At 41.7% G+C, this 20,297-nt stretch overlaps 1 protein-coding gene across 15 annotated transcripts in view; it reads right to left on the bottom strand.

Annotated features, from left to right (window-relative positions):
• The window catches only part of DMD (dystrophin), a 2,236,915-nt gene that overhangs the window by 115,196 nt on the left and 2,101,422 nt on the right, over positions 1-20,297 (bottom strand). For all 15 annotated transcript variants that reach the window (XM_024988361.2, XM_024988358.2, XM_024988360.2 and 12 more), the window contains one exon: positions 1,327-1,401. In XM_024988361.2, the coding sequence (XP_024844129.1) occupies positions 1,327-1,401 (75 nt within the window). The remainder of the gene's footprint in view (positions 1-1,326; positions 1,402-20,297) is intronic.

Here is a 20,297-nt window from a genome sequence, read left to right as displayed (position 1 = left end):
TCTGATCTCCCTGGGTCACACAGCAAATTCCCATTGGCCATTTCTCTTACATATGGTGATGTATATGTTTCAATGCTAGTCTCTCAATTTGTCCCACCCTCTCCTCCCCACCCTGTGTAACTTAAGTGTAAAAACCTTTCACAGTCTGCCTGGTTCCAGCCGAATATTTCACCACAGCCCCTCCCTGGAGCTCCTGTGTTTTATCATGCTGTGGCATTTTCAGTTCCTGAGTACATCTCTGGACCCCATGCCTCAACACACACTCTGCCTTCTGATGAGAACGCTCCTCCCAGACTGAATTCTACTTACCTTTCTGGACTCACGTGGCTCTTCAAGCAAACCTTCTCAGTACCTCACCCCCACAACTAGCTGTTCTCATGGTACCCCACTCACTGTCATGTGACTAAATATACAACATTCAAACTATCCTTTCACTTTTTCTCAGGTGCCCATAAAGCCTTAATAGAGGCAATCTCATTGCTTAAAAAAAAAACAAAAAACAAAACAGATTGTAGAGGTTCTTGATGATCTTATATATGTTTACCTATGTCTGTAGACTTCTGGATACCCTATGTGTCCCTCATTAGACTGACTATAGGTTCCATCAGCGTAAGGACTGTGCCTATTTTGTGCTCACATCATCAGCATACACGGGCTCTCAATGACTTAGTAACAGTTACATAAACTCTCTAATGAACCAAGAGTGTTGTGTGACACTCTGGGATTTTTCTTCCCACTGAGGCATGCTATTTAGCAAAAGCAGAAAAACAACCTTGTCGTCATTCTTCTATGACAGCATTGATCTCAACATTAGCATTCAAGCTAAAAAACAATACACATCTCTGAGCTTTGGTTGGCTAAGGCAACCGAGTGCTAATACTTCAAACATTAAACACATTTTCTAAGAAGAAATAAAGGTGGAATGGGGGAGATAATTCAAGTTTCATAAAGATAATTCTGGATGCCAGTGCCATACATTAGAAAATAAAAATGATCAGTCTCTTATCAATTCAACATCAGTAGCTGAGGAATGGTGACAAGAATGATTCTCAACAATTTGACAGAGTAATCTAGATGCCCAGGTCTCCCACACTGCAGGTGGATTCTTTACCAGCTGAGCTACCAGGGAAGCCCTAGAATTGAGCAATCAGGGAAGCCCCAATCTAGATGTACACTAAGCCAAGGAGATTTGAAAAAAAATGAATTCCATATTACAACTAAACTTGAGAGAGCTATTTCTCCCCTCCTCAAGAGCAAATACCCCAATCATTTTTTTTTAAAGCAAAGAGTAACTATCAAGTATTTCAAGCACTGGTTCATACTCACAGCAAAGGGCCTTCTGCAGTCTTCGGAGTTTCATGGCAGTCCTATAAGCCGAGAACCTGACATTATTCAGGTCAGCTGAAGAAGAAAGGGGGAAAACAAAGATCATTTGTTATTTCATCAAATAACACAGATAAGCTCCCAATGATCTGCCAACAAAAGGCTAGGGAAAAAAATCTCTTGTATATGCCCCAATTTTGGAAAAGTGAAATTCTGTCAATGTGGGGAAGGAAAAAAAAATGTCTTTTTACTCTTTGATGATCAGGAAAGCTAAGTTCTTTGAGGGACGACAGTAGCATAACCTGCAGGGTGCTCATGTAGTTCTTGTTCCCAAGAGAGAATAGAGGGACACGTATTTATTTCCTAGACTGTAATCTTGGTTCTGTTGTAGTGAGACTTAAAATGTTTTTCCTGTTATTTTATTTTTTTATTGGAGTATAATTGCTTTACAATGTTATGTTCGTTTCTGCTGCACAACAAAGTGAACCAGGTATATCCCTGGTGGCTCTGATGGTAAAAAATCTGCCTGCAATGCAGGAGTCACAGGTTCCTGGGTCGAGAAGATCCCCTGGAGAAGGGCATGGCTACACACTCCAGTATCTTTGCCTGGAGAATTCCATGGTCAGAGGAGCCTGGCGGGCTACAGTTCATAGGGTTGCAAAGAATCAGACACGACTGAGAGACTAAGCATGTACACATATACATGTATCTCCTCCCTCTTGGACCTTCTTCCCTCTCCCCTGAATCCCACCCCTCTAAGTCATGAGCAACGTAAGATTAAAAAGAACAGGGAATATGTCATTGGACTAGCTATGAGAATTTAGCAAACAATCAAGTGGCATATAACATTTTTTCTAATTATCAAAGTTATACATGCTCACTGTGGAAAACAAAGAAATTAAAGGAAAGCATGGAATCAAGTAAATAAATTATCCATAATCTCACTACACAAAGATGTGCACTGTTAACATTTGTAACATTTCTTATTTAACATGTGTATGTGTCTGTGTGTGAGATGTATTTTAAAATATAATTGGCAAAGTTAACTCTCATCCAGGTTTAGGTCTGCCTGATTCCACAGATTCCTTCTATTTAACTCTTCTGCATTTATTTTAAAAGTATATAAGTTGGCAAAGACAGGATAAAAGAGAGCTGGTTTAAAAAGAAGTTCACAAATTCGTGTGTGCACACACACACATTTACTAATCAGAAATGTTTGCTAATCAAAAATTTGGGTGCATGTTAAATATACAAAAATGATATCAGATGTCAATAAGAAAAGTTACAAATCCATATCAGGATGGATATTTGTTTCTGTCCATATTCTGTACTAATAAAAGACACTGCTATATTTTGTTTAAAATCAAGTGAAAAACATTGGGATTACATTTAGCTTTATATAATAAGGTGCAATCATTCTATTATTCTGCACAGATTAACAACTCAACAATTTCTGCTACAGTGGTTTCTACTGTCACTTGTCTATTAAGCCCCAAATCATCTCACCTAGCATAAATCTCTATTTACAAATTTTGCATAAGTCTTAATATACACCAAGCTATATTTCTTTTCTTGTATTTTTGTGCATTTATGTTTCATAAACCCAGCTCCAAAAAGCTCCTTGAAGACCAGTACCTTGTCCCCAACTTCTGTTGTATTTCCTGGTGACTTAACATACAACTGTTCTCTGAGAATGCAGGTCTAATACAGCTCAGGGACTCTGACAAACTGAATGAATAAAAGAATGGAAAAAATACTGGCAAACATGACTAATAACCATAAACAAATGGCACCCACAGAACCAATTCTAACTGGAGATTAGGAAAGGGAAATAATTTAATCCATATCCAAGTTGATGGGTCAACATTATTAGATTGATGGCCTTTGAAGAGATCAAATATAATAAGCTAAAATGAAATTAGGGGAAAGAAAAACAAGGTCTGCAATTTACTTTGAAATATCCAACATAAATGCCAAAAAGCAGACAATACTAAATGGTGGCAAGGATGTGGAGTAACTGGAACTCTCTCTCATACATTGTTGGTGGGAATATAAAACAGTATGACTACTTTGGACAATCTGGTTAGCAATTTCTCATGAAATTAAACAAACATCTATCTTATTACCCAAAAATCTACTCCTAGATAGTCACCCCAAAGAAATAAAGACATGTCACAAAAAGATGTCTATGCGAATGCCCAGAGTAGCCTTCATCCATAAGAGCCAAAAACTGGAAAGAAAACTATAGTAGAATGAATAAACAAATTGTGGTACAGTCACACAATGGGAATTCTACTCTGTAATAAAGAGGAACTAACTACTGACAATGCAACAATGTGAGCCGATTTGAAAAATGTTACCCTGGGTAACAACACAAAGAGTAAAAAAATATACTGTTTGATTCCATTTATATGAAATCCTAGAACAGGTTAATCTCACCTATACTGACAGAAAGCAGGTAGATGGTAGCCAGGAGTGGGGAGGGGGTGGCTAACTAACTGAAAAGAACACAAGGCTATTTTTTATGTGATTAAAATGATATTTATCTTGACTGTTATGAAGGTCACTTGAGAGTATATACATTTTATTGTATTTATGTATGCCTTGTATGGATATGAGAGTTGGGCCATAAAGAAGGCTGAGCATCAAAGAATGGAAGCTTTCAAACTGTGGTGTTGGAGAAGACCCTTGAGAGTCCCTTGGACTGCAAGGAGATCAAACCAGTCAATCCTAAAGGAAATCAACCCTGAATATTGATTGGAAGGACTGATACTGAAGGTCCAATACTTTGGCTCCCTGATGTGAAGAGCTGACTCACTGGAAAAGACCCTGATGCTGGGAAAGACTGAGGGCAGTAGGAAAAGGGGGTGACAGAGGATGAGATGGCTGGATGGCATCACCAGCTCAACAGACATGAGTTTGAGCAAGCTCTGGGAGATAGCAAAAGACAGGGAAGCCTACTGTGCTACAGTCCATGGGGTTACAAAGAGTCTGACACAACTTAGTGAATGAACAACAACAAATGCCTTAATAAAGTAGATTTTAAGAGTTAAAAAGAAATCCTCCCCTGGACAGAGTAGAATGATGTATGTGTGTGTTAGCTTAGCTATGCTGCAGAGGCGGTCAGTTGTCTTAATCAGGAAAGCACACTCCAGGGGTGGCTGGCTAGCAATTAATCAAAAACCCTCACTCCAGAGGCTGCCACTGTAAAAGCCTGAGTTATATTTAGCTCATGTTACACCTAAAATCCTATTAATACATCTAGGATCCTAATTAATGTGAGAGGGGCTTGTGTTAGTGATATTCGTAGTTTACAAAATACAAGGACTGCTGCAAAGGGTTTAGAAACATGCCCTGCCCTTACGTTAATGGGGTGTGAGAAGAATCTAGCAGGCCCTCTACCTTTCAAAGTGGTGCAGTAGGCTGGATTCCAAGAGCTCCAGCTGTAGTTCTGGGACTCTTGGTTGCCTGAATTCAATTAGACGGCTGACAGAATCCTGCTGTTGTAGCAGTGGTTCACCAACTTGAGTGTACATCAGATACACCTAGAGGGCTGGTTAAAAACCCGGATTCCCAGGCCCCACGTGCAGATTTTCTGATTCTTCAGGTCTACAGCGGGCCTGAGGATCTGCATCTCTAACATGTTTCTAGGTCACTGCTGATGCTGCTGGTCCAGGGACCACACTTTGAGAACCATCGTGTTAAGGACCATGGCAGATGTGGATTGCAAGGCTCTCGTCCCAAGCTCTCCAAAGGCAGAGTTGGGACTTCACGGAGTCTTAAGCACGGGCTTTAAAATTGTTTTCTGCTCTGTGACTAGTAAGTGTTCATAGGTGACAAATCTTGTTCTAAGACCTGCTTTGGTTAGAAACTGGTAGCCAAGATATGGCTAAGAAGGCAGCCCACACCTCTGTATAACCACAGTGGCTCCCAACACCTATTGACCCAAGAGAACCTGGGCAGATCCTTTTTACCCCAATTATGATTTGAGGAAACAATGGCATCAGCATCTCTTCTGACCTTGTTAGAAATGCAGATTCCCAGGGCCCACCCAGCTCTGTGAACCAGAATCAACATTTTAACAAGATCCCCAGGTGACTGACCTATACCTTCAGGTATAATTGAGTCTTTGTTGTTGTTTAGTCGCTAGCTTGTGTCCGACTCTTTGCAATCTCATAGACTGTAGCCTGCCAGGCTTCTCTGTCTACGGACTTCTCCAGGCAAGAATACTTCGATGGGTGCTATTTCCTCCCATAGGAAATAGCAGGGGATCTTCCCCACCCAGGGATTGAACCCCAGTCTCTTGTATTGCAGGCAGATTCTTTATCACTGAGCCACCAGGGAAGCCCTCAAATGAGTCTTTAATTATACATTTTAATACAGTTTCTTGTTTCACGTTAAAAGTTCAAGTATAAACTCTGTATAGAGACCTGTGTTGTCTTTTGTTTTTCTATCTTTCTACATTCCATTCTGTGGGCTTGTGGATTATTTAATGACCATTATAGGCAATTGGGGAGAAGGCAATGGCACCCCACTCCAGTACTCTTGCCTGGAAAATCCCATGGACATGGATGGAATAGCTTGGTGGGCTGCAGTCCATGGGGTTGTTAGGAGTCAGACACGACTGAGTGACTTCACTTTCACTTTCATGCAATGGAGAAGGAAATGGCAACCCACTCCAGTGTTCTTGCCTGGAGAATCCCAGGGACGGGGGAGCACTCCAGTGTTCTTGCCTGGAGAATCCCAGGGACGGGGGAGCCTGGTGGGCTGCCATCTCTGGGGTCACACAGAGTCGGACACGACTGAAGTGACTTAGCAGCAGCAGCAGCATAGCCAATTAGACCAAAACTTCATCTCTAGATTATATTTGTGGGTCTCTTGTTTATGATGAACACTAATAAAATAAATTAAAGGTGTCCTACCCTCTTTCTGATTTTCCAAGGTGTATTCAGAATTCAGAACAAGTGGTCTAAATAAGGTCAGAAGCTCCATCCAACCCTCAAGAATTGGCAAATTCCAGGAGCTAGAGATCCAAGTGGGAGAGGCAAGGATGATGTGATTCTTTCAGGGTGTGGCTCATGGTAGAATACTATCAGAGACAAGCATCTGGAACATTCTTGCTCCAGCAGCACTCTCAGCTTCCCTAAAGCAGTTCAAACATTCTTCCCTCTCAAATCCTTCTAAATATGGCACATTCTGCCTGGAGTCGATCCACTGTGACACCCTTTCAAGCATTCCCTCCAACACAATGCAGAGAACAAGCCTTCTGCCACCAGTTTCCCATGTAGCATGGTCCAACTAATGAGCACACAGTGATTCAGGAATACCACAAGACGGGAACAGGGAAAACATCTAGTTTTCATCATACTGCGACAGAAGCCATGCAGATTTATAGATTTATATCCAGTAACCATCAGTGAATTTCAACGGAGTTCTGGTTTCCTTAAAAAGTCCTACTCCAGAGAGATAACCATCTGTGTTGTCTGAATCCGCATGTTTTGCTAGGAATTGGCAGCACCATTCCCTCTGGCTTACAGCTGGTCGCCGCCACCTTGTGAAAATGTGGAGGACACACACTGAAACCTCAAGATTCGGTACAGCTTCGGACTCTGTGACACGGTCCCGAGCTGAGGCTGGGGCTGATCACATAGCTAAAGTATGCATGTGAAATGTAGCTTAAAAGGAGAAGGCAATGGCAACCCACTCCAGTACTCTCGCCTGGAAAATCCCATGGACAGAGGAGCCTGGAAGGCTGCAGTCCATGGGGTCGCTAAGAGTCGAACACGACTGAGTGACTTCACTTTCATTTTCCTTTCATTCATTGGAGAAGGAAATGGCAACCCACTCCAGTGTTCTTGCCTGGAGAATCTCAGGGACGGAGGAGCCTGGTGGGCTGCCGTCTATGGGATCGCACTGAGTCGGACACGACTGAAGCGACTTAGCAGCAGCAGCATAGGATTCAAACTCAGGTCTGTCTTTCTCCAAAGCCCATGTAAGGATAAAAGGTAATGATGGTAAACATCTGACTAAAAGTACATCACAGAAATCACTAAAAGCCTTGAGATCTTAGTGACAACTTGGAAAACAGTGACAGCACAATTGTTAGTTCCTCATTAAGTTGGAAAAAATTTCTAACATGCAGAAGTCGAAGTTCGGGCCCTCATCAGTGTTTAAAAAAAAAAAAAGAAAAGAAAAGAAAATTCAAATAAACAAAGACATTTCTGTCCAAAAAAAAAAAAAAAAAAAGAAATATAGCTTAAAGTCCCAGTGCCCATCCCCCATGGGAGGCCAGCCTCCACTTTCCCCGGGAGCTGGTTTTCCAGGACTCTGGCCCAAGCTATGAGGAGCTCACTAGCTCTCACAACTGGAACTTGAAAAGTGAACAAGTGTGACTACCCAAGAAATGAGTTACAACATGTTTGCATGGCAGTTGATAGGAAGCGCACTTTAGGGCACTCAACATGCTGAACTGTACATTCCTCTTCTTCATGATTTATTTTATCCAGGGCTGGTTCTGGTCTAAAAATGGAGAAAGTAGAAACTTAAGGAACAAAGGGAACAATTACATCATCTACCCTCTCAAGTTGGATCACCAGCTACTAAAGTGATGGTCCATTTGGCTCTTACTGTGAGGCACAGAACAGACAACAGGTTTTGTTGCACCTTTTTTAAGCCAATGAATTTCCCTTGGCTATGCTAAATGTTTCTTCCCTGGTGGCTTAGACTGTAAAGCGTCTGCCTACAATGCTGGAGACTTGAGTTCAATCCGTGGGTTGGGAAGATCTCCTGGAGAAGGAAATGGCAACCCACTCCAGTATCCTTGCCTAGAAAATCCCATGAACGGAGGAGCCTACGGTTGCATGGGGTTGCAAAGAGTCGGACACAACTGAGCAACTTCACTTCACTTCTGTCATATAACTTTCACTTTCATTCTGTGGAGGATAGTGGTGGAAGGTGTCAAATTCACCAGAAAAGAGGAATGACCGATCAAGTCTGAGCCATAAATCTACACATTGTTGGACATGCTCTTGCAAAAAGATTGAAAAACACCTCAGCATTTTAAAGTCAGGGGAGAATTTGGAAAATATTGTAAAAATAAAACAGTAAGCCCCCTCACTTTAATTTTACAGCTGGTTCCTACCTTTTCATCATACTTCAAAAACCTGCTACCAAGGAATGAACTGAGGTCTAGAATTTAAAACAAGGAGTATTTTGGTCCAACTTTCCAGTAGCTTGTGGGCACTTTTTAGAAAGGCCCAAAGTTTTAGTATGTTTATCTATTAGATAGAATGACAATGACCCCCATAAATGTAATGAGTGGAAAGAGCTGGATGGCTCAAGATTATTCCAACAGATAAATGAGTGGTGTGGTCTTTGTTTCCTATCAACTCTGCCAAATCACTCAGGTGATTATGAGTGAAAAATAAAGTTTAGAGGAATTATGATGTTTTTTCATATAGTTCCAACTTCAGAGGTTTGCATATGTGAATTAAACTACTACTGCCTATCTGTTTTAATCAATTTCCAAATTTTCTAAAGATGCCAAAACAAGGTAGTCTCCTCTCATACCCCTTCTAATATAGAAAGGTGGGTGATTTGGGGAATTCCCTGGTGGTCCAGTGGTTATGACTGTGTGCTCACTGCCAAGGGCCAGGGTTCAGTTCCTGGTTAGGGAACTAAGATCCCACAAGCTGAGTGGTGTGGCCAAAAACAAAAACTAAAGATTTTAAAATATAATAATATATCTCCAATCCCCCAGCCTCAGTATTCCTATAGAAGAATGGACTCTCCACACAATAAGCATTATTCTTGCCAGCTCAAAGTCACTAGGACAGACGAGAACCATAGATAAGTCTTTATAAGGCTTGAGACTAATGGAGTAATTTCAACCAAGTCTGTCTTGAAAGCAAATTGAATCAAGATGTCTAGGCTTCAGAAGTCTTAAGAGTACAATGTAAAATTATGGGGAAGTCTTCAAAAACTCTTCAACAACATGGGGGATTTCTGCAACATATCTTGAAAGAATTAGCTGAGAGAGAAGAGGTTCATTAACACATGATGGTCTATAATTTTTTAGATATATTAGAGGCCTTTTAAAATCTAAACTCCTTTAAACCTCATCCTCAACACTGAGCTTTACTTAAATGGGGAAAAAAATAAACCTACAGAGAGATAAACAGGAATGACACATTCATACTTGCATAACTTGCAGTAAGTCGAGTCTGTGAATTTATAATTCCTATCAAGTTATGTTTCCAGATGAGAAACAGTATTACTTTATTCACTACCAGTTACTCTCCAGAATACTTTTTCTCTGAAAAATGAAGAGAAGCAATAAAAGACCCAGAGTCACACAAATGTTAGAAGACTTAGAATTCTGAAGGAGAGAAACAAACCAAACCCAATAAAAAATAAGGAAGTTCAACTGAGAAATAAAAGATAGCATGAAATCCTGACTGTGGGTTGTTCAAGACCTTTCTGGCTCCTGCATCTCACTTGGCCTTCCTAACACAATCTTACTATTTCTTAGCAACACTGTGCTCCTGGAAGAGCAGAAATTAAAATGAGCTTTGCTTCTTGTTTGCTGCTCTGGTAAAAGGTTTGTTGAGAAAGCAGTTTCTGTAACAAATGGCCAATGTAAAGTTCTTGGGGGAAGGGGTGGGAGGGAAACCGTGTATCTTAAATACCATTTCTGGGCCCGAATTCTACCTCCCCCCCACGCCCGATAATGGAGAAGGGACTCATGTGGACACTGCTGTGCCATGTTCCTTTTACTTAAGTTTCAGATCAGAAAGAGTCTGGGCTCCAACTCTCAAACCCTGCCCACCAGAAAAATGTATAAAAAAATAATATTGATTCAAAAAGACTGTTTAGGCTAAACCAGTTTACAGCTCTTTAAAAGACATCCACCAAATAAGAACAAATGTACAAGTACAGAGAACAGAGTAGCGGTTAGCAGAAGGCAAGGAGGGGACAGGGCAAAATGAGCTAAGAAGATCAACTAGTATGGTGGCAGACAGAAACTAAATTTGGGGGGATGAGTACGTAGGGTAGGGTATACAGAAGTAGAAATACAATGTTGTGCACTTGAAACTCATAATGTTATACACCAATGTTACTCAAGGTAAAAAATAAAGATATCCATCTAATCATCATCCTTTCACCTATCCTTTCAATGCTTATTGAGAGTGAGGACAAAGGGAGACACAGGCCAGGAAGGCCTCTCTGAGAAAGTGACATTTAAGCAGAGATGAAGAGTGATGGGAGTTGGCTATGTGAAGAGGAGGAAGAGCAAAGCAAGATGAAAGTCAGCACGTTTGAAAAAAGCTCTTCAGCAGAAAAGACTGTAGACCATTAAGACTCCTAAGAAAGCCCAGGCTGATGAAGAATGGCCCCAACTAAGACCTACCAGGTAGACAGGGGCAGGGCCCCTTTAGGGCCCTGCATATCATGGTAAGGAACTAGGTCTCAGAACTTCCAGGTAAACGTGGCAGATGGAACAGAGTCATTTATTTCTCATTTCTGAAACTACTAGGATGACAGAAAAAAGAATGGAGATTGACATCTACCTAAAAGAAAAGAGACAAAATTGGAGACGAGACGACAAGAGACCAAAGCTCCAGAGCCTCAGAAGCTCAGAAGGTGACTGGATGGTAGCTGATTTGGGAGAAATTGCAAGCCTAAATTCATGTGAGGTGGGCCAAGCATTCCAGTCTCCCCCTGCTTCACCCTGCCAGGAGGCTGGAGGGTTAATCTCAGAAAAAGGTGCACCAGACGTGGAGGCAGCAGGAGTAACTAAACCTGGGAGTGAGGTAAGGCCCTGAAAACAGAGGGGTCGAGTGCCGTGGCAGCATACTCGAAGAACGTAAACCCTACTCCCAAACTCCAGACTGTGCCTTTTCTCCTTCAGTCAAGCCACTGGAAAAGCTTTTCTAGCTAAGCACTTCCTTATTTGCCATCCTTACCGTCAGCCAGAAGGAGCTTCAATCAGCAAGGTCTCTAAACTGACCCTCCTTCTCTGATCAGCCTTCCCTGTCATCTGCTTCATGCTCCAATTAGAACCACACTAAATCAAGCCAATCTGCAAGGAGACCCAACCAGTCCATCCTAAAGGAAATCAGTCCTGAGTATTTATTAGAAGGACTAATGCTGCAGCTGAAACTCCAATACTTTGGCCACCTGATGCGAAAAGCTGACTCATTTGAAAAGACCTTGATGCTGGGAAAGACTGAGGGCAGGAGGAGAAGGGAACGACAGAGGATGAGATGGTTGGATGGCATCACCGACTCTATTGACATGAGTTTGAGTAAGCTCTGGGAGTTGGTGATGGACAGGGAGGCCTGGCGTGTTGCAGTCCATGGTGTTGCAAAGAGTTGGACATGACTGAGCGACTGAACTGAACTGAAATCAAGCCAAAGCTCTTTCCTTCTGGTTTCCTTTTTTTTTTTTATTTTTAAGATTTTCTTTTTTGGCCGTTCCGGGTCTTCATGACTGCTCAGCACTTTTCTCTAGCTGCACCGAGCGGGGGCTCCTCTCTCTAGTTGGTGCTTGGGCTTCTCATGTTGTGGATGGTGGGCTCAGTAGTTGTGGCTCGCGGGCTTAGCTGCCCCACAGCATGTGGAATCTTCCCAGTCTAGGGATCAAACCTGTGTCCCCTGCACTGGTAGGTAGACTCCTATCCACTAGGGAAGTCCCTCTGGTCTTCTTCTTGATGAGAGACTAACAGTCACACAGTCCCCATTCATCACTGGGATGAATGGTATTATTACCTTTCTCTGTCTCAGAACCTTCAGTCACTGGTCTCGCCTGAGTTCCTCAAGCCTAATGTGGGGCCACTCAACTAACCCACACAACCATCAGAACTATACAAACTTCTAAAATTAGCCCAGTCTCCTTCAACTCTGTTCTCAACTCCACTAATTAACCAACCCTTCCACACTCTCTTCATAAATGAACACACTTTGCAGAGTCTCCAGGGCAGAGATAGCTTAATTACATTTTATACTTTATAATACATGTGAGACATTTAAAAATGATCCAGTGTGACTTGATTTTTATTCCTTTGTACAATTTTTCATACAACCAACTTCACAGTTTAAAGAAAAATCTGTGCCCTAATTGTAGGGGGCTGGAAAACCATACTTTCTTTGTAATAGAGTTGACACTACCTATTTCGAATCTACTGGCCTTCTCACGGTTAGGGAATTTGTGGTAAATCTACTTTCATGATAAAAATAAACAGCAGCAAATGTCCTCATTTCCTTTAATGCTAGTCTCATCTTTGTTTCCAGTTTTAGAATGGCTCAACCAGATTTTCCTACACTCTAACATTCCAACCCTGATTGCACCTCAGCTTACTTATTTATTTCTCCACTCTTATCGCTCAAGATTTCGACATATGGTCTTTCTCCCCAAACTGCAATCTCTTTCAATGATTTCTCCAGTAACCATAGACCCGAGGCCAGTAACTGGCTGAATTTAGTCTGCAGAACTGTTTTTTTGGGGGGTTTTATTTGGTTGGTTTTGGCTCCTCTAATGGTTTTTTAACTTGCTGAATGATTGGCCAACAGAGATCTGTAGACTTCCCATGGTCTTGTTTCTCTGGAAGAACCTAAAGACTCACATTCTTGCATGTCAATGAGGGAAGCTGAGGCCAAATTAGCCCTAACAGAAGCTTTTCAGGTTGCCCCAGTTCCCACCCAGCCACCAATTTGGCTCCAGGAGGCATTTCTTTTACAAGTCTTGCCTCAGATCACTCCCTATCCTCCCCCCAGATTTACTTTTACTCTCTTTTTCATGTCTATGTCAACGTTTTTACAGTCAAGTTCCTCCAATAACTAGCTGTTATCTGGCTTTCACTCAAATGACGCTGTGGAAACATTTCTTACTGGGTTTTCCCAAAATTTTCCAGCTATTAATTCCCACCTTTTACTAACGCATTCAAACTAAATGACCGTGCCACTAAAAATACTGCCTCAATACACGAGTACAAGAATGGATGGGAAGACAGAACCAAAATCTGAAACTAGTCTAACTATCTTTCACGAAGCAACCATTACTTAAACATTTTAAAATCAGCAATTCACATTTATTGAAGCATCCACTGTGGGCCTAAGTATATCCTAAGCTCAGGGCTTAAAGTTTCAGGCTTCCAAAATCCTGGAAAAAACACAAAGATAAATTATTTACTCACATAAAAATCAATATGTATTTCCTTGGTGTCTGTGAAGTGCCAAGCAGTATACACATAGAAAACTTTGGTTATGTGAGCATGCTTTTGTACATTCAGAAATACATACTGCAGAGCCGTGATTTTTTATATATCAAACACAAAATTAGTTTCCATCATGACATACACTATTCCACTGAACATTTTTAAGATTAATGAACTTGAAAAACTTTCCATTAAGCCATGTTATTTATGAAACTGATTAATTTCTAAGTTAGCTCACAAAGGTTTATTTACTGCTACTGCTGCTAAGTCGCTTCAGTCGTGTCCGACTCTGTGCAACCCCATAGACAGCAGCCCACCAGGCTTCCCCGTCCCTGGGATTCTCCAGGCAAGAACAGTGGAGTGGGTTGCCATTTCCTTCTCCAATGCATGAAAGTGGAAAATGAAAGTGAAGTTGCTCAGTCGTGTCCGACTCTTAGTGACCCCATGGACTGCAGCCTACCAGGCTCCTCCGTCCATGGGATTTTCTAGGCAAAAGTACTGGAGTGGGGTGCCATTGCCTTCTCCACAGGTTTATTTAAGATTTATTTAAATACTCAATATACAATAAAAATCCTGTCTATAGCAATACTGGTAAAAATGAAAGATATAACTAACTAGAAGTAGCTTTATCATTCATTCTTTTACTTGAGGAAGAAATGATGGGACAGGGAATGGAGATTTCTGGACAGCTTGTGCTGTGTTTCGTATCACTGACACCGAAGGGCAGTAGATATTGGTGATCAATAAATGGTTTGAATTGGATGAGATTTGGAAAGGAAACTCCCTAATTTCACCAGATTTAACCTGCTGGTGACACTGATACCACATGTGATTTTTCTTCAAATAACATCACTTCCCATTGCGCTGGGTGAATCACTACAGCCTGAGCTTGGGCTTCTCTTTTGAAACACACATAACAAAGATATCAAGACCTCCCCCAGAGATCAAGGAGTTGGAACAAAAGGAGAAAGAACAAAGGTTATCTACAGAGAATGCTTGTAATCTAGAAAGATGACTCAGCCATATCTAGCTGTGGCAGATTCTGTAGGTTGGTTCACTCAATACTCATTTTCAAAGTCTTTTTCCACTACAAAGTCTGGAGGATCTCAATTCTTTAATCCACCAGTGGCAAACAGGCAGACGTGAAAAGAAAGAAAGTGAAGTCACTCAGTCGTGTCCAACTCTTTTCGACCCCATGGACTGTAGCCCACCAGGCTCCTCCATCCATGGGATTCTTCCAGGCAAGAGTACTAGAGTGGGTTGCTATTTCCTTTTCCAGGGGATCTTCCTTCTCTAGGGATCAAATCCAGGTCTCCTGCATTGCAGGCAGATGCTTTACTGTCTGAGCCACCAGGGAAGTCCCATGTAGACATGGCTTTGGTCAATGCTTAACAAGGTATCTGCTGGGAAAGGTTTCCTTTTCCAAAATGAAAGACAAAGAGCCTGAGCTGGAGAAGGTCCTTTCTCCTTCCTGCCTGAGGGGCACCCATCATTAAGCTACTAGGAGGTCAAAGGTCACTCACTAAAGATGCTACAGCAGAACAGAGGCCCAGATCTCTGATGCCATCACTGAACTCTGCCTTAGCTCTCTACTGTCTCTAGGTTGTTTGTTATTAAAAAACAGCAACAACAACAACAACAACAACAACTCCTCTGTGGTTAAGACACAACCAGTCAGATGTTTTGTTACTTGCAGCAAATGTATTTCTGACTGACACATTAATCGAACTATAAGCAACAAGACACAGAATACCAAATAGAGAGCACCATTTTTTCCCTTGCAATTCTCCTTGGGGTAGAGGAAGAAAGCAGTAAAGAGATCTTGGATCAGAGTTCCCCATTCTTGCTACCAAGTGGTGCCACTGATGTAGTTAATTTCATGTTTAAAACAATGTTACAATAGAGGGCTTATATGGCTAAGGCTAGACATAAATAGATCTGCAGAACATCCAACAAGGCATTTATTTTGAATGAGGCTATCACAAATCTGTTTCCCCATCTATTTCCCATGAAGTGATGGGACCAGATGCCATGATCTTAGTTTTCTGAATGTTGAGCTTTAAGCCAACTTTTTCACTCTCCTCTTTCACTTTCATCAAGAGGCTTTTTAGTTCCTCTTCACTTTCTGCCATAAGGGTGGTATCATCTGCATATCTGAGGTTATTGATATTTCTCCTGGCAATCTTGATTCCAGCTTGTGCTTCTTCCAGCCCAGCGTTTCTCATGATGTACTCTGCATAGAAGTTAAATAAGCAGGGTGACAATATACAGCCTTGATGTACTCCTTTTCCTATTTGGAACCAGTCTGTTGTTCCATGTCCGGTTCTAACTGTTGCTTCCTGACCTGCATATAGGTTTCTTAAGAGGTAGGTCAGGTGGTCTGGTATTCCCATCTCTTTCAGAGTTTTCCACAGTTTATTGTGATCTACACAGTCAAAGGCTTTGGCATAGTCAATAAAGCAGAAATAGATGTTTTTCTGGAACTCTCTTGCTTTTTCCATGATGCAGCAGATGTTGGCAATTTGATCTCTGGTTCCTCTGCCTTTTCTAAAACCAGCTTGACCATCTGGAAGTTCGCAGTTCACCTATTGCTGAAGCCTGGCTTGGAAAATTTTGAGCATTACTTTACTAGCGTGTGAGATGAATGCAATTGTGTGGTAGTTTGAGCATTCTTTGGCATTGCCTTTCTTTGGGATCGGAATGGAAACTGACCTTTTCCAGTCCTGTGGTCACTGCTGAGTTTTCCAAATTTGCTGGCATATTGAGTGCAGCACTTTCACAGCATCATCTTTCAGGATTTGAAATAGCTCAACTGGAATTCCATCACCTCCACTAGCTTTGTTCGTAGTGATGCTTCCTAGGGCCCACTTGACTTCACATTCCAGGATGTCTGGCTCTAGGTCAGTGATCACACCATCGTGATTATCTGGGTCGTGAAGATCTTTTTTGTACAGTTCGTGTATTCTTGCCACCTCTTCTCAATATCTTCTACTTCTGTTAGGTCCATACCATTTCTGTCCTTTATCGAGCCCATCTTTGCATGAAATGTTCCCTTGGTATCTCTAATTTTCTTGAAGAGATTTCTAGTCTTTCCCATTCTGTTGTTTTCCTCTATTTCTTTGCACTGATTGCTAAGGAAGGCTTTCTTATCTCTTCTTGCTATTCTTTGGAACTCTGCATTCAGATGCTTATATCTTCCCTTTTCTCCTTTGCTTTTCGCTTCTCTTCTTTTCACAGCTATTTGTAAGGCCTCCCCAGACAGCCACTTTGCTTTTTTGAATTTCTTTTCCGTGGGGACGGGCTTGATCCCTGTCTCCTGTACAATGTCACGAACCTCCATCCATAGTTCATCAGGCACTCTATCTATCAGATCTAGTCCCTTAAATCTATTTCTCACTTCCACTGTATAATCATAAGGGATTTGATTTACGGGAAACAGTGGAAACAGTGTCAGACTTTATTTTTCTGGGCTCCAAAATCACTACAGATGGTGACTGCAGCCATGAAATTAAAAGACGCTTACTCCTTGGAAGGAAAGTTATGACCAACCTAGATAGCATATTCAAAAGCAGAGACATTACTTGGCCAACAAAGGTCCATCTAGTCAAGGCTATGGTTTTTCCAGTAGTCATGTATGGGTGTGTGAGTTGGACTGTGAAGAAAGTCGAGCACCGAAGAATTGATGCTTTTGAACTGTGGTGTTCGAGAAGACTCTTGAGAGTCCCTTGGACTGCAAGGAGATCCAACCAGTTCATTCTAAAGGAGATCAGTCCTGGGTGTTCTTTGGAAGGAATGATGCTGAAGCTGAAACTCCAGTACTTTGGCCACCTCATGCGAAGAGCTGACTCATTGGAAAAGACTCTGATGCTGGGAGGGATTGGGGGCAGGAGGAGAAGGGGATGACAGAGGATGAGATGGCTGGATGGTATCACTGACTCGATGGACGTGAGTCTGAGTGAACTCCGGGAGTTGGTGATGGACAGGGAGGCCTGGCGTGCTGCAATTCATGGGGTCGCAAAGAGTTGGACACGACTGAGTGACTGAACTGAACTGATCACAAATCTGATTTGGCTCAGATATGAGGATAAGAATTTTTAAATATACTAGTTATTTCTCTGAAAATTAATGTCTACATATATATGAACACATATAAGTAACTCATTTTTCATTAACTCTTTAGACATTGTCATATCTTTCTCTCTTCATTAGTGTAAAATCTCCTTAGAGCCAAGTAGCATCTTTCCTTATTTGTCACCCTTTTTTTAAAAAATATAAATTTATTTATTTTAATTGGAGGTTAATTACTTTACAATATTGTATTGGCAAAACCAATACTCATCACTCTTAAGACAAATGTTATTTTAAAAAACTGTTTAGCTTTGGTAACTTTCAACTATTCAGAAGCCTTAAAACTCAGATTAAGACTTTGTAGTTGATCCTTTATGTAATTGTCAGTTTTTGCTTCTAATTGAAAGTGATTTGCATCCTCCCTCTGCCTCTCTTCATTCTCTGGTCCCCAATCCCCACCCATGTCCATTCCCTTCAATATCACTGTGAAGAAAATAGATGCCAAAATGGACATCAGTGGAAATCTGACCCTAATTAGCATGGGAAAAACAAATTAATCTTTTGCAAAACTCTCTTTTGGTAACGGGTACTCACCACTTAATCTTATTAGGGAAAATAAACTGTTTGGGTTTCTATTATTGTTGTTATTATTTGATAAGTGGAAGGAGATAATGTGTTAAATCCTTAAGCATGGATAGTTAGTCCAAGCTAGTACACAATTCAAGCTATTTAAGTGACCAGGAACATAGTAAACTGTGCTGCTTTCTAGTTGGAGGTGGGGGAGGGTGTGGGGAATGGGTGATGTGACTCAAACTGCCCATGCATGCAGAAGCCTCATTAGAGTATGATGTTTATAAAAATAAAGTATGTTTCAGCTTTATGTGTTACTTTTTCTGGAGACCAGATACTAGTCCTTTTAAAGATGCTAATATAGAAATCATTCTCAAGAAGAAAAAAAAAGACTCATCACTTAGCTGCAGCTGTTATAAAATTAATCAATGGCAGGAGCTTTTCATTAGATAATGGACTGCGTTGTCCCCAGACACAGACTGAGGATGCTTTTAATAAGAAAGGATGCCTTAGGGATAGATCTGCATTCACCCATCTGTGTGTCTAGACAATACATTTGAATCAAGAAATGAAATTTTCATGTAAGCGGAAAAAGACTCTTCTTTATCACTTCAAAACTCTGATGTGGTTGGACGTTGCCTGATAGAAAGCATGCCCTCCCTCACTCATTTGAGGGTCCAGTCCAAGAGTTAGGCAGACTGAGTTCCTCTGCACACCTCCTAGATGGCTCTGAAGTCACACCAATGAGTGCTCGCCTTTCCCCTTTCAGTAGTAATGTTCAGGCTCCCCCAACCCCTTTTTATTGACTCCTGCTGCACAAAAGGCGGGAACCATTACCCTATTTTCTACCTCTTTGTTTCTCTGTCCTTTTATCTCAGCTTTCACTGAATCTGACCCAGCCTTTATTCCCCTTTGACTCCTGGACAAAACTACTTGGGGACAAGCTTAAAGTAGACTTAAAAAAAATGTAGGTGACTCTTAGGTCAACCCTTTTTGTACCCAGGCTTCCCTGGTAGCTCAGTGGTAAAGAATCTGCCTGCTAGTGCAGGAGACGCAGGTTTGATCCCTGGATCAGGAAGATGTGCTGGAGAAGGAAATGGCAGCCTACTTCAATATTCTTGCCAGAAGCATCCCATGGACAGAGGAGCCCATGGGGTGGCAAAGAGTCGGAAACAACTCAGCAACAACAAATTCCCTATAGAGTTCAAGAGGTTAAAACAGAAGTGGCGGGCTCATGGCAAGAGGAACTCTAACATTGATCAAGTGCTCAAGGGCAGATGGTGTTGCACTTAATGCCACTGAGTGCTCACAATGCCCTGAGTTCCATATCACTTCGCTCATTCAAGATCAAGAAAAAGAGGCTCACAGATCTTTAGTATAATAACTTCCCTAGGGTTGCAGCCCAGAGCCTGGATTCCAGGCCAAGTTGTTCTGACTCCCAAAGTACTGGATGGCCTTCCCTGCTCCTCTGCTACAGGAGATAGGGGGCTTTGCTTGCCCAGTGTGTTTGTTACCCCAGCCAGCATGAGGGTGATGGGCAGTACGCTCAGAAGGGCCACGATGCATGGCGTCAGGGGACAGAGAGAGGGTGGGGTAGGGATGTTGAGAGATCACAGAACCTTCATGCAAAGAAAAATCAGGACCAGAGACAGGAAAGCTGAAAGGTCAGTGGAGTGACCAGGAAGGCAACTAGACCTCTTAAAATTAACTGTCCAGTTCTTACCCAGAGAAGCTTTCAGAGTAAAGGAATAAACCCCAGCATTGTGAGTTTCTACCCCCAAAGGATTGCTTCCATAGAAACACGGACTGCATTCTATTCACACCCTGCAGTATACATCAGGCACTCTGAGGGTTAAATTCGATTTTCTGACCTGAGGACCTAACCACCATTTATAAGCCATTTTATTCCAAGTTGTAAGCAACTAGCTTACAAATAAACTTTCGGAACACAGCCCAAGGGTAAGTTCAAAAAGGACTAAATCTTGTCTCAAGGCAGGAATGTGATTCTTGCCTGACTGCGGAGGGATTTAATGGTTACTGGGAAACCAGGAATTAAATTCTTTAGGTAGCTTTAACTTATCTCTACCTACTCCTTATGGGTATTCTTTGGGGGATAAATAAA

The sequence above is a fragment of the Bos taurus genome, chromosome X (assembly GCF_002263795.3).
Source record: "Bos taurus isolate L1 Dominette 01449 registration number 42190680 breed Hereford chromosome X, ARS-UCD2.0, whole genome shotgun sequence".
In the NCBI taxonomy this organism is placed as follows: domain Eukaryota; kingdom Metazoa; phylum Chordata; class Mammalia; order Artiodactyla; family Bovidae; genus Bos; species Bos taurus.
The sequence above is the reverse complement of the archived record's forward strand: the minus strand, read 5'-3'. Positions and strand labels throughout refer to the sequence as shown.